Source organism: Arachis stenosperma, chromosome 2 (genome assembly GCF_014773155.1).
Source record: "Arachis stenosperma cultivar V10309 chromosome 2, arast.V10309.gnm1.PFL2, whole genome shotgun sequence".
In the NCBI taxonomy this organism is placed as follows: Eukaryota; Viridiplantae; Streptophyta; class Magnoliopsida; order Fabales; family Fabaceae; genus Arachis; species Arachis stenosperma.
The window spans coordinates 89,113,119-89,126,299 of NC_080378.1; the positions used below are offsets into that span (position 1 = coordinate 89,113,119).

Here is a 13,181-nt window from a genome sequence, read left to right on the forward strand (position 1 = left end):
TACAATTCAGCAAAAAAAACACTGCACACTTCGACTTTCCCAATGCAACCTTTCAACCAATATCCATCAGAATTGCAAATGATACAACAAAAACCAGCATAGCCAAATAAATTTCAAACTACATTTTTATCGAATAAATGGTCAAATCGTCTATAAAAAAAATATTATTCGTTTTCTAAGTATATATATATATATTACTCGTATCCTTTTATTAAAAAGAACAAAAGAAAACAAAACAAGTATAATATTTGCATTTTTATTAATGGTAATACTTGAAAGAGAAAGGTTGGGAACTAACTCTTTCAAACCAACATTTAGCCAACTTTTATACCGCCTCTCACTCTCTTTCCCTTCCCTTTTGTTGGCTTAAATAAAAAATAAACTAAAATAAAATAAAAATAAAAAGCGTTTTAAGCTAGGACACAATTTCAGCATTACAGTTATATGGCTGTGACAAATCAAAGGACATATTTATTTAATTATTTTTGCCATGATAAATTCCATTCTCTTTTACTCTTTTTCTCTCCCGTGTTTTAACCTTCCGATTATAACCTAATTCAAAATGACAACACTTCAAATCATGTAATATCAAGAACATAATGACTAAACTTGCACAAATCTTCAATACTCCCTTTCAAATACAGCAGCAGCTCCCATGCCTGACCCTGAAATTGTGCACATTTCAATGATGTTAGTGTGTCACCAAGCAAGGACATGAAACCATCTTAAACTCACACAAGCATGTAGCAATAATTTGTTTGTTTTCTTCTCTTAGTTTGCATTTAAAATTGTGTAAATAACATGGACCTAATTGCAGCTATACATAAGCTAGACTAACAAAGTGCAACACAGCAACAGCATACAAGAACAGCCGCTTTCAAATTTGACCATTTTTCCAAATGTACCTTGAATGAATTTCCACAACTAACCTACCATCATTAATGATATAGTTCTCATCGAAAACGAATTTTCTGTTCAGGTGACTTGAAACAATAGAACTGATTTATATGTTTATATTTTTTCTCCTGAGTAGTCAACAGGTTCTCTAGCATTTGAGTTGAAGAAAGAAGGCCAATAGAAGAACTCACCTATGCACATTGAGATTACACCAAATCGATTGCCACGACGCTTCATCTCATTCAATAGAGTTGCAACACAGCGTGCACCTGGCACAAAATGGTAGCATGAGTAAACACACCAATTCCAAGAATATCAAAGACAGCATCAGCTGACAAATGTTTAATAAATTTAACCTATCAAACTGTAAATTTGAGGAGGCTTCTATAAAAGTATCTCATTGTTACCTGTAGCGCCCAAAGGATGACCTAGAGCAATAGCACCACCATTTACATTGACCTTGTTACGATCAAGTCCCAATTTCTTGCAGGAATAAACAAACTGAGATGCGAATGCCTGCGTAACATTATATTTCTCAGTATATGATTTATTAACATTGAATTGCTTAAATGTAAAAGAAATAGTTCTTCTAGGTTAGCATTTTCAACTGGTAAAACCACTACCTCATTGATTTCAAACAAGTCAATGTCACGAAGTTCAAGACCAGCAGATTTCACTGCAGCTGGAATAGCAAATGCCGGGCCAACTCCCATAACAGCAGGATCTACTCCGACAGCAGCAAAACTCCTACAATAATTGAATATAGGATGCTAAGACAATTAAATACAATTATACTCATTTGTGAAATGAATTACTTCAAGTAACCTATCTAGTAGACATCTTTGGAATTAAATGAGCAGAATCAAATTAAGAGCTTAAAATGCTGCTTCTATATAGTAATGTGGAATTCAGATATTATAAAACCTGCACTATAGGGAAACAATATATGCTGACATGTTTCAAGATCCTCATATTTGACTTGTAATACCACTAATAACAAAATTACTTGTTCTGCGTGATTATTGTGTACCTGAAGGTTCCAATAATCGGAAGCCCCTTTTGCACGGCTACTCTTCTCTTCATGAGGAGAACTGCTGCGGCACCATCACTAACTTGGCTAGCATTACCTGAAATTAAAAATAAGAACTGAGAACAAAAATGTGAAAAGAAATATAAACTGTAACAAACTTAACATTAACAGATTTCTTCGGCACCTGCTGTTGTTGAACCATCTTTCTGGAATGCAGGCTTCAGCTTTGCTAGATCCATCAAATTTGAGTTAGGCCGGATACCATCATCAGCCGAAACTATAATTTGCTTCTCCTCTCCGGTTTTTGGATCCACAATCTACAGAAAAAACCATTAACAGTTTAGTACAATAGTACTATAACATTTCAAAATCTGCAATGAAACTTACATTGGAAGTTGGCACTTACCTTGGTAGAAACTGGTATAATTTCATCTTTGAATTTACCAGATTCTCTTGCAGCTGCAGCACGCTTGTGAGACTCAACCTAAATACGGAAATTAAAGGCGTTTGTACATTAAGTTAATCTTCTGAAAGATTCTTAGCATCTTAAATACAGTTCTCATACTCACAGCTGCCTCATCTTGCTCCTGCCTTGTCACACCATAACGCTTTGCAACATTCTCAGAAGTGATTCCCATTGGAAGAAGACAATCACGGGCTTGTTTAAATGTGTCTAGCTGTTAGAACAATAAAAAATAAAATAAAAAACTGAATAAACTATGTTTCAAAGGGCAAACAAAATATGACTTTGAAAAACACAACTCCACTGTACCTTTGGGTTGCCAGTGCGAATAGTTGAAATGTTGTCCTGTGACATACTCTCCAATCCAGCTCCGATGCCTGTGTCAATCACAGGACAATTAGGCTGTAAACCGAAAAAACCATCACATTCATTTCACAGTCTGGATTCATTCTTACCAATATCATAGACCCCGGCTCTTATATAAGTGGCAACATCAGCAACAGCTTGAAGTCCTGATGAACATTGTCTATTCACTGTTCGAAGAGGTACCACCTCTGATTGAAAATCGAACGGAATCAGTCATATATCGGAAATTAAACTAAAATACTTACTAAATTCAAGCATTAGTTAAATCACATAGAAGTCAACTACATTCAGTGAAGTCAGTAAGAAACTTCATATGAATCATCCTCATTTTCCATCAGTTCTTATGGCTAACCTAAAACTAACACAATCAGTTCTCAGAAACATACCGGGGAAACCTGCATAAAAGGCTGCCATTCTGCACTCAATTGCTCTCTCTGATCCGGGTCCGAGTACTGTACCAACTACTATATCTCCTACTTCAATTGGGTCAACATTTGTTTTCTCTATTACAGCCTACATGGAAACCACAACTAAGAACTTATATCAAACCAAAAGTACTACCAAACAAGAAATGAATCTCGAGATAATTTTGAACCAAACCATCTCGAGATAGATAATTTCAATTCATTAACCATTATAAATGTTCACTAAGGGTACGTTTGGTTGGGGACAAAAATATGATGGAATTTTTCATGGATAAGTTCCATGTATAGCTTTACACATAAAATTCATCCATGAAAATGTACACCCAATTTTTACATCCAGGCAACAACCAAACATACCCCTAAATTGTTTTCATTTTCCTACTCGAAAATGTTTGTTTCATTATTTTCCTTATTTGAAAAGATTCTAGGTTTCACCTTCAAAACTGAGGCAAGTAGATCATCCGGAAGGGTATCCTTGAAGCCGCCACGCTTCGCTTTGCAAATGGCAGTTCGGTATGCACTGGCATTCAAGTGAAACTCGAGTCAAAAAGTTTAACAATCCCATCAATAAAATTATTATATCAGGAGTGAAAAATACAAAAATGATTGGAATTCATAATTCTTACGCTACAATCACCACATCATCATCTCTAGGTACACCTGGTTGCCCAAAAGCATAATTCCCAGCAGCACATATTGAAGCCTAACATGAAAAAATGGGTATGGGAGTTATGTTAGTTAATTATATATTACTATGAAAATATGAACAATATACATATATAGTTTAATTCAAATTACATTTTTACAATTTTAAGATCAAATATACTTTCTCAGACAGAAACAAATAACCAAAAATTCAAAAATCATTCATTACATGCAAAAAACAGAACGCTAAAAAAAATAAAATATTGAAGTGGAAGAATTATATTTTCATTTAGACATAAGCTTACAGTGAGATCAGTTGATTGATTGTGTTGAATTGAAAACGATGAGTTCGTGGAACTGGGTTGAAGATGTTCAAGCAAAACCTTCTGCCTTTGAATAGCTTTCTCCATTCTTCACTCTTTTTTTTTTTTTTTGCTTTTTCTTCCTGTTTTTGTTTGCGTCAGTTCTGTGTTAATGAATAATGAATAATGAGGTTGAACAAAGAGAAGCTAGGAAAAGGAAACAATTTATATTAGTAAGAAATTACAAAAAAGGGAGAAAAAGCAAGGAAAGTGACACTTTTTAATTTGCATATGGAAACAATAGTGGTGTTGGACTCAAACATAGAAAATATAGGTGTTTCACAGTCATGTGGTGTTAGTGGAATAGAACTTGGACCTCCGTTTTCTAGCTTTCGAAATTCATATTTGTTCAACCACAAGTCGGACTATGCGATTTTTTAAGCAAAATTTTAAAATTAAACAACTCGCATGATCCGATTTGTGTACTTTGAGTTTTTTCAAAATTTTTAACACAAATCGAACTCTCTAATTTATATACTCTGAATTTTTTCAACTTTTTAAACACAAATCGAAAAGTTAAATTTGTGTATTTTTACAATTTTAAAAAATACCAAAAATTACCATTATTAAAATATATCATTTATTTTATTTCCATATCAAAATTTTTTAGCCGGAAAGTGACTACTCAATTTCTCTCAACTAACGTATCCAATTTCCGAACAATAAAATAAAATAAAGAAACATGCAGAAAGAACATTGACTCAACTGAGGTCGTCCACCTCCCCAACTTGGCGCTATAAGCTCTGTTCACACTTCTTTGGGGTAAATAAAGAATAATAAATAAAATAAAAATCACACGTTTTGCACGAAAGCATTGTCCCTTCTCATAGGATCTCTTTCCTACCAAATACTCCGTCTAATTTATGTCTAACTGATCACTAATTTTTTTTAAAGTTTATTATATAAAATAGGTTTTTTTAACATATGATTCATTTTTTTGTATATTATAAATCTTTGTGTGATATTCAATGATATTGTGTTTTTTTAATTTTACTATATACAAAACGTCAACAACGTATTGTATGTTAATTATTTTTTTAATTGACACAAAGAAAAATGTCAATAAATTTTATTTAAAGGCATATTTTTAAAATATTTTTCAGTAAAAACATCGTTAACGTGTTGCAAAAAAAATAAAAACATGAATGACGTTTTATAAAAATGACAGCAATATTTTATGCTAAAAGAAATAAAAAAATATAAAATTAACTATAAAAAAAAGTATTATATTGTGCTAAAACGTAAAAATAGAATATGAGAGTCTTGTTCTGTATAAAAATAGAGCAATGAGAGTTTTGTTTTACAAAATATTCTTAATTTAGAGAGTGAAAAAAGTTTATAAGTGAGTGTGATGAGTGTATAAAATAAAGAGCTATATTAGTTTAAAAATATACTACAATAATTAGATTTTACCTCCTACATATAATCTATGTGTTATTGTTGATTTGTTTTTCATCTTTCAATAACATATAAAAGATTTAAGAATATACTTTTTCAAAGTGTAGATCATTAAAGACAAAAGAAAATCATAGATATTTTGTACAAATAGCATATATTAGTATTTGATGGTTTCGACCAATTTCAAATAATTCATACGACTCACGAAGCTAGTATACAAAGAATATCTTTTATCTATTATCAATAATAAAGATCAAACATTAATAATAATCAACTATTTAATACATAAATAATATTATTTTTGAAAATATTTATTTATTTTAAATAACACTAACACTAAGTCACTAACAATAATTAATTTACTAAAACTAACCCTAACACTAACACACACTTATACTAATGTCCGTACTACTACTAACAATTAATTAACGTACTGTTAACAACAAAATTAACAACAAAACCTTAGACTATTTTTTTAAAAATGTTTTCAAAGTAAAAAAAAAAAATAAAAGCAATAACTAATACATACAAGTATTTACTTGGACGGCTTTGGTTAGTTGTAGTGACCGGTGAGTATGGTGCTGCCATTTTATTTATTTGTGATAGATTTATTTGTTTTAGTGGGATAAGAAATTGGGAAGAGAAGAAGAAGAAATAGAAAAGAGAAGATAGTTGTTAGGGTGAAAAAATTTCACGCTAAAAAGAGAGAGTCCGTCAACCACGTGTTAGTCATGCATAGAAAATATCATTAACGTTTTGTGCAAATTGACGTTTTATGCAAAATGTCGTCGACATTTTGTCGAAAACGACAGTGACGTGAATGAGAAAACGACAATAACGTTTTTCTGTAGTCATCAAAAATTTTCACAATGACGTCAAACAGGGACGGACCTACCTAGTGTGATAAGGGGGCACTTGCCCCACTCTTATTTTAATTTTCTTTTAATATATATATATATATATATATATATATATATATATATATATATATATATTTTATTTTAAATTTTAAATGACTTCACTACAAATAAATTAAGTCTAATTATGTAAAGTCTCAAATCTACTTTATCTTTTTGTTATTTTGACTATTAGTTAATCTAATTAAATTTAGTTTTCTCCCATTTTTAAATTTCAGCCATCACCACTTTTTTATTCTCTTAAATCCTCTTCTTAGTTTCATATTTTCAACTTTTTTTTTCTATTTCTTTTTTAATGGTCATCTTCTCTTCCTTAAAAGGTAAATTTTAAATTTTCTATTTTTTAATATAACTCTCTATAACTCTATGTATCTTTCAATTTTATTGTTTTTCTTTTTGATATTTTCAATTGTAAATTTTAATTCAAGTAATTATAATTTTGGTATTAATCTAATTTTTTATTCTCTTCATGAATTTATATATTTTATTTTATTCTTAATTTAGTGATTCTTATTATTTATTTATTTATTTTTTGTTCTATTAATGTAATTATGTTGCATATAAATTTTTAAAGTCAATTGATCAATTTACTAATTTAGATAAAAATAGTAATAGAAAAATATTTCAAAAAATATCTTTCGTTCTATTTTATTATATGTAAATTTTTTTAATTTTTTTATATACAAATAATTAATGTGCACTTTTATTTTTTTAAAATTTGAATTAATATATCTTTTAATAGTAATGTATATTATTTTTGCTTCCTGACATAAATTTTCTAGGTTCATCAATGACGTCAAACACAGATTTTTTACCATTTTAGTAGATTACATCAATTTTAGCCCAATACTATTAAAAAAAAATCTCCCAACATATATGTCAGTTTTTTATATATACACGCATTTCAGCATCTGTAAAAATTTTTTGTTTTATTTTCCATACTAGGTTAAATATAATTAATAATAAAACATTTGCATTATTTCTTTTATTTTAATTAATTGCCTAGTTTAAAATTAAAGTGAATTTGGATTTGACGTGAAATTTAAATATCTTTAGGTGAGAATTTTGGCTTATTCATCGAAACAGTTGTTTATCCAACGTACACATCTAGACTGCAGTGAGATATCTAGAGTAAATATCCATAGTCGTCCCTGAGATTCACGCAAATACCCATAGTAATCTCTAAGATCTCGATTTCCCCATTGTAGTCCTCCAGATAGAGCTCCGAGTACTTAAAGTGGTCCATAGGTATATTTCTGGTAATGAGTCAGCACTCCAGTGCTGACGTAGACTCGTTTTGCCACGCTGGAGGGCTCCCAACGGCTAGCTGAGCTGGTGAGTTTTCAATTTATACCCAGATTAGTCCCTCCTATTATATTTAACCCTAAATCTCCAAATTCTCATACACTTCATCTCTTCCTCTTGTTCATCTCTTCTTCTTCTTCTTTCAAGCATATATCAGATACTATAGGTATTGGTGTTGGTGTTGGTGTTGGCAATGATGGTGGAGGAGGAGTGGTTTGGGTTGGGGGAGGGGTTAACAACCCACAACCCTCTGGATCTTCTTCAGAATCAAATCTGGATAGAGCTTACACAACGATACAGGCATGAAAATCTGCAATCACTAATGACCCAAAGGAAATTCTATGAACATGGGTTGGTCCAAGTGTGTGTTCTTACAAAGGGGGTTTTTGTGATTTTACTGAAGATGAAATGGGTGCATCTGCATCAGCATTTCCTGTAGTTGCAAGCATAGATCTCAACCATACAAATCTCCAAGGAACCCTTGTCAAAGAGCTATTTTTACTCACTGACATGTTCCTTTTCCACCTTAACAGTAACAGTTACTTCTCAGAGATAATCTCTCAAGAACTCTTCTACAAGAATCTTGATGCACTGTTTCTCAACAACAATCAATTTGAAGGTGAAATTCCTCAGAATCTTAGAAATTTCCCTGCATTAGTGATAAATTTAGCCAACAACAAGTTGAGTGGGAACATTCCAGCAAGTTTTGGATTCATGGGTTCTAAATTGAAGGAGATTCTTTTCTTGAATAACCAGTTAACTGGTTGCAGCCCTGAAGGAGTGGGGCTATTCACTGAGATTCAAGTTCTGGATGTTAGCTACAATACTTTCATGGGTCATGTGCCAGACACATTGTCTTGTCTGCAAGACATTCAATACTTGTTGACTTCCGAGACTTTTAATATGTTTCATGATTATTATAGAAAGACAACACCTGATACTTGATGGTATATACAAGCCAGACAATTTATGTTTCACGTGACATGCTTGAAAGAAGAAGAAGAAGAGATGAACAAGAAGAGAAGATGAAGTGTTTTAGAATTTGGGGATTTAGGGTTAAATATAATAGGAGGGACTAATCTGGGTAAAAATTAGAAACTCACCAGCTTAACCTTTGGGAGCCCTCCAGCGTGGCAAACCGAGTCCATGTCAGCACTCCGGTGATGACTCATCACTAGAAATATACACAGGTACCACTTTGAGTACTTGGAGCTCTATCTGGAGGATTACAATAGGAAAATCGGGATCTTAAGAATTACTATGGGTATTTGCGTGAATCTCAAGGACGACTATGGGTATTTACTCGAGATATCTACAAAGAACTCTAATATCTGAGTCAGCAAAAATTTTAAACAGATTTTATATGAAATTAGATTTTAAAAAAATATTCTAGTATTGGAATATTTACGATAGAATAGACTTAGTCATTTCTTAAAGATGACTTGGTTATTCCTTTAGGTCGCGTGTAACACCCTAACTATCAAAGCTCACGCTTCCGGCTGCGCAACTCTGATAGCTCAGACATTATGACGACACTTATACTATTTTATACTAAAATATGAGCCTGTTTAAAACTTTTAAAACGCAATACCGCTTCTAGAAATACTTTCGTTCGACAACGTACATCCATAGATACCATATAACTTACAAAAACTCATAAAAGATACATCCATATAGATACATATGTTTATAAATAATATAACAAACAGTATCCAATACAATTTCTATTCCTCTTACAGAATATCTCAAGATAAATGCGAGGGTACAATAAATAATAATCTAAAGCAATACAAAGCATCTCAACAACAACTAAATGAACTCTTCGTGACTTCAGCGCCCATATCCTGAAAGGGGAAAAATATAGGAGGTGAGAACATCATCCTCGAAAGGGTTCTCAGTAGAGGGTTTTTGGGAATTACTGTAATAGGATACGTGAAGATAAACCGTACCAGTGATTAATAATCGTCTTATGCTTCTTTTCAAAAACAACGGTTTACAATAATAGAGAAATCTGTAATCCTTTTCCGAAAGATGAACCATTTAATCCTTAATTCATCAAAAGCCTTTCAAAAAGGTTTATCTATACTGAACCAAAATAGCCTTTCATAGTTTTCCAAACCAAAAACATAAAACCGGAATCAACCATCGATCCATCTCAATTCAACCACGGCCCTAGGCCCAAACAATCCAATCCAACAACCAATCACCACAAACCAACAGAGTCCTAGTTGCAAACACAGATAGGAAGTTCAAGCACAAACAAACAGTTACAGCAAGTAGAACAAGTAGCAGGTAATCACAAGTAATCACATAGGCAAACCAAGTACAATATGCACACCCAAATAATGTCACATAGATGCATATGATGCATGCCTGTCCCTAGTGGCTGATGATATCATCTGTCGGTTACCAAGCCAACCCAACGTGTCCGATAGCTAACCCGGACACAGTGTCTCTGTTGCGCATTATTATCATTAGAGGGTATATGCGCCCTGTCGCCATTAGAGGGTATCTGCGCCCTGTCGCCATTAGAGGGTATCGGTGCCCTGTCACCCTTACAACCAGAGAGAAAACACAAGCATACTCGCTTACAACTTTCATCTCAGCCATTCGGCTTAAATTCACAAATCATTCAATTGCGTACATGCATTTATATTCAATCATGGATCACCATCCATCTCAGCCATCCGGCTCATGGTTCAATCCAGAACCAACCAATTTATCAATAAATACAGCCCTTCGGCTTAAATTTATAATTCATAGCCAGCCATACGGCTTATAACTCATGCGGCAATCAGCCATAAATCAATGTCACACACAGCCATTCCGGCTCACGGTTCAATTCAGAACCAGCCAATATTCATAATCATACACAGCCATTCTGGCCCATAACAAAAACAGTACTTCCATCATTCAACATCATCAAATTCATAAATCGGCATTTAAGCCATAAATCACTTTTCTCAATTCATTCACTTTAAAATCAAGTTTCAACTCTTTTCATCCTTGGCTATAAAGATCTCATTCCTCAAATCATCTCAGGCTCATAAGCCAAATTTTCTAAAAGTGAGTTCCCTTTTTAAATCAAAGCCACTCTCGGCATTCTCTTTCCAAAACTTCCAAAACCATGGAAAGTTAAAGATTCATTTTGGAAACATTCAAAATCACCCATCCAACAATGGAATTCTATAACAAAAATTTCTTGCCATAGTCCCAAGTATTTAGGGAAGGTCAACTTATATAAATTCCTTAAAATTCATTGAAACTCTTAAAATCATAGATTCTTGGTTCAAGTAAATAAAACTGAATTTATTATGAAACCGATCATACAAAATCACAAGTTCCAACCCGGTCCAAAAATCAATTCATTTGAAACGGAACCGGTTCCTTTGAATCAAACCACTTTCAGGTTTCTTTTTGGAACCATTTTTCTAACTCTTCTAAAATGCCTCACACTTGATTACTCAATCAAAAGTCTAAATTCCTTTAAAATCACTAAAAGCTCCTTTTTATATTGAAATCAATATTAGAGCATCATTCTTTCCTTCAGTGATTCAAACTGTACAAATAGTTCATTTCTAAATAAGCCGAACTCAACGCATAAAGTTCATTAAATAAATTAAGCTTGAAAACATAAATATTCTCTTAATAAATCAAATAATACAATTTCTCAAATCCAACCCTTTTTAAATAACTTTACAAACAAGAATAGGATTTTGTAGAAATTTCGACAGCACCTCCCCTAAAACTTGGACTTTTGCCACCCGGTTCGGGTCCCAACTAAACCGTTCCTCATTCCTTTTCAACAGCTCAAAACCAAAAATCAATTCAAAGCAAGCTAAATCCAACAATTGCCTCAGTGGTGTATCTTAAGGAAACCATTTCAAAATCAACTCAATATCAACCGATTTAACTCATTTCCAAAGCTTTAAAGAATCGGTTCAGCAATAAATCATTTGTCCAAAACCAAGTCAATTAAAGTAAACCAGGCTGAATTCAAGAGTACATTCTATTTTTCACATTCCCAAGAAAATTAACTCAAATCAATCCTCAACGGATTAAACTCGATTTCAAAGCTTTAAAGAATCAACTTCAAAACATTATATTTCACAAGCCGCACAACAATTCAGCCAAATCAACATACATAATCATTCGAGTCAATCAAATAATACATAAGGCAGATACAATCACCAAATACACAATATCTCACATCGGTATCCATATGTAATAATTCTAATACATAAAACACAGTTTTTGGAAAGCGCCCCTACCTCAAAACGTAATTCCATAACCCAAACGCGTCACAGAGTCCTTTCCGCCTCAACCCGAAATCAACAACAACCGCAACCTCAGCTTCAAGCCACATTCGCAATAACCATAGCAACATTAATCGCAACATACAATAATCAGGACTCGACCCCATGCTATCAGAATTCATATTCATTAACTATACACAACAAAATACTAACGCGAGGCTTTTCGAAACATAATCTCGTATCGGAGCAACAAAACGAAGCAGCTGCGATTTCGAACTGGCCCCGGCAACAGCTCTGGCGACGGCCAAAAGCTCCAGTGGATCAACTAAAAAAACCGCGCAACATCAAAACCTTATCAAGATCCAAAGTGACCGAAACCACAAATTAAAACCCTTACCGGCAGAGTTCTCTGGCGACTGAGCTGCATTCTTCGGCGGCAGAGAGGGCGGAGCAGCTCGAACGGCCAGCAACAGTGATGGCACTAATTAACCAGCACCAACATCCACCACCATCACCACCTACCTCTCCTGTCAGATCCAACGGCCGCTACTCAGCCGCAGCAACGATGAAACGGCAGCAAAAAGGCTAGCCCCAACCCGCGATGATGGTTCTCCAGCGCGATACCAGCCACAACAAGAACGGCGGCGGTGAGACCCCGATAGCGACGAGTTTCCCGGCGACAGAACAAGCAGGACTGGCGACGGCGTGGCTCACTCACCCCTCCCCATCGCGCTCATCTCTTCTCCCCTAGATCAGGTCGCGAATAGAGAAGATCCATGGTGTGATAATGGCACGGCGGCACGGCAACGTGAGCTTGCAGCAGCGGCGCCCAAGTGCGGCGGTGACGGCGCAAGACAGCGCCCTTCCTCCTCTTCTCTTGCGCCAGCTTCGATGGATTGACATTGGCAGAGGCGGCGCGAGCCCTCTCTCACCTTCGCGATTCTCCTCAGGTGACGGAACTGGGTGCCGGATGGAAGAACTGCGACTGGGCAGGGACGAACGACGCTCCTTGCGCGCAGCAGTCCGTCGGTCACGACGGCAGTACCCAGCCGGCGGCACCAAGCCCTTTCCCTCACTGCCTTGTTCTTTCTTTCGTGCAAGAAGGGAAGCAGTGTGT

General features: G+C 34.4%; 1 protein-coding gene and 1 pseudogene across 1 annotated transcript; one reads left to right on the forward strand and one right to left on the reverse strand.

The window, feature by feature from the left end:
* Window positions 1–226: 226 nt before the first annotated feature.
* Window positions 227–4,317, reverse strand: LOC130961891 (3-ketoacyl CoA thiolase 1, peroxisomal-like). The gene is made up of 14 exons (XM_057887929.1): window positions 4,132–4,317; window positions 3,808–3,884; window positions 3,617–3,701; window positions 3,143–3,269; window positions 2,846–2,944; window positions 2,700–2,767; window positions 2,497–2,604; window positions 2,334–2,411; window positions 2,112–2,244; window positions 1,928–2,024; window positions 1,521–1,644; window positions 1,305–1,413; window positions 1,089–1,166; window positions 227–665 (listed from the first exon to the last, which is right to left on the reverse strand). Exons 1-14 carry the CDS (start codon window positions 4,234–4,236, stop codon window positions 622–624), a joined length of 1,332 nt encoding a protein of 443 aa, XP_057743912.1. The 5' UTR covers window positions 4,237–4,317; the 3' UTR covers window positions 227–621.
* A 3,448-nt stretch (window positions 4,318–7,765) lies between these two features.
* Window positions 7,766–8,753, forward strand: LOC130963131 (leucine-rich repeat extensin-like protein 6; annotated as a pseudogene).
* The last annotated feature ends 4,428 nt before the right edge of the window (window positions 8,754–13,181 follow it).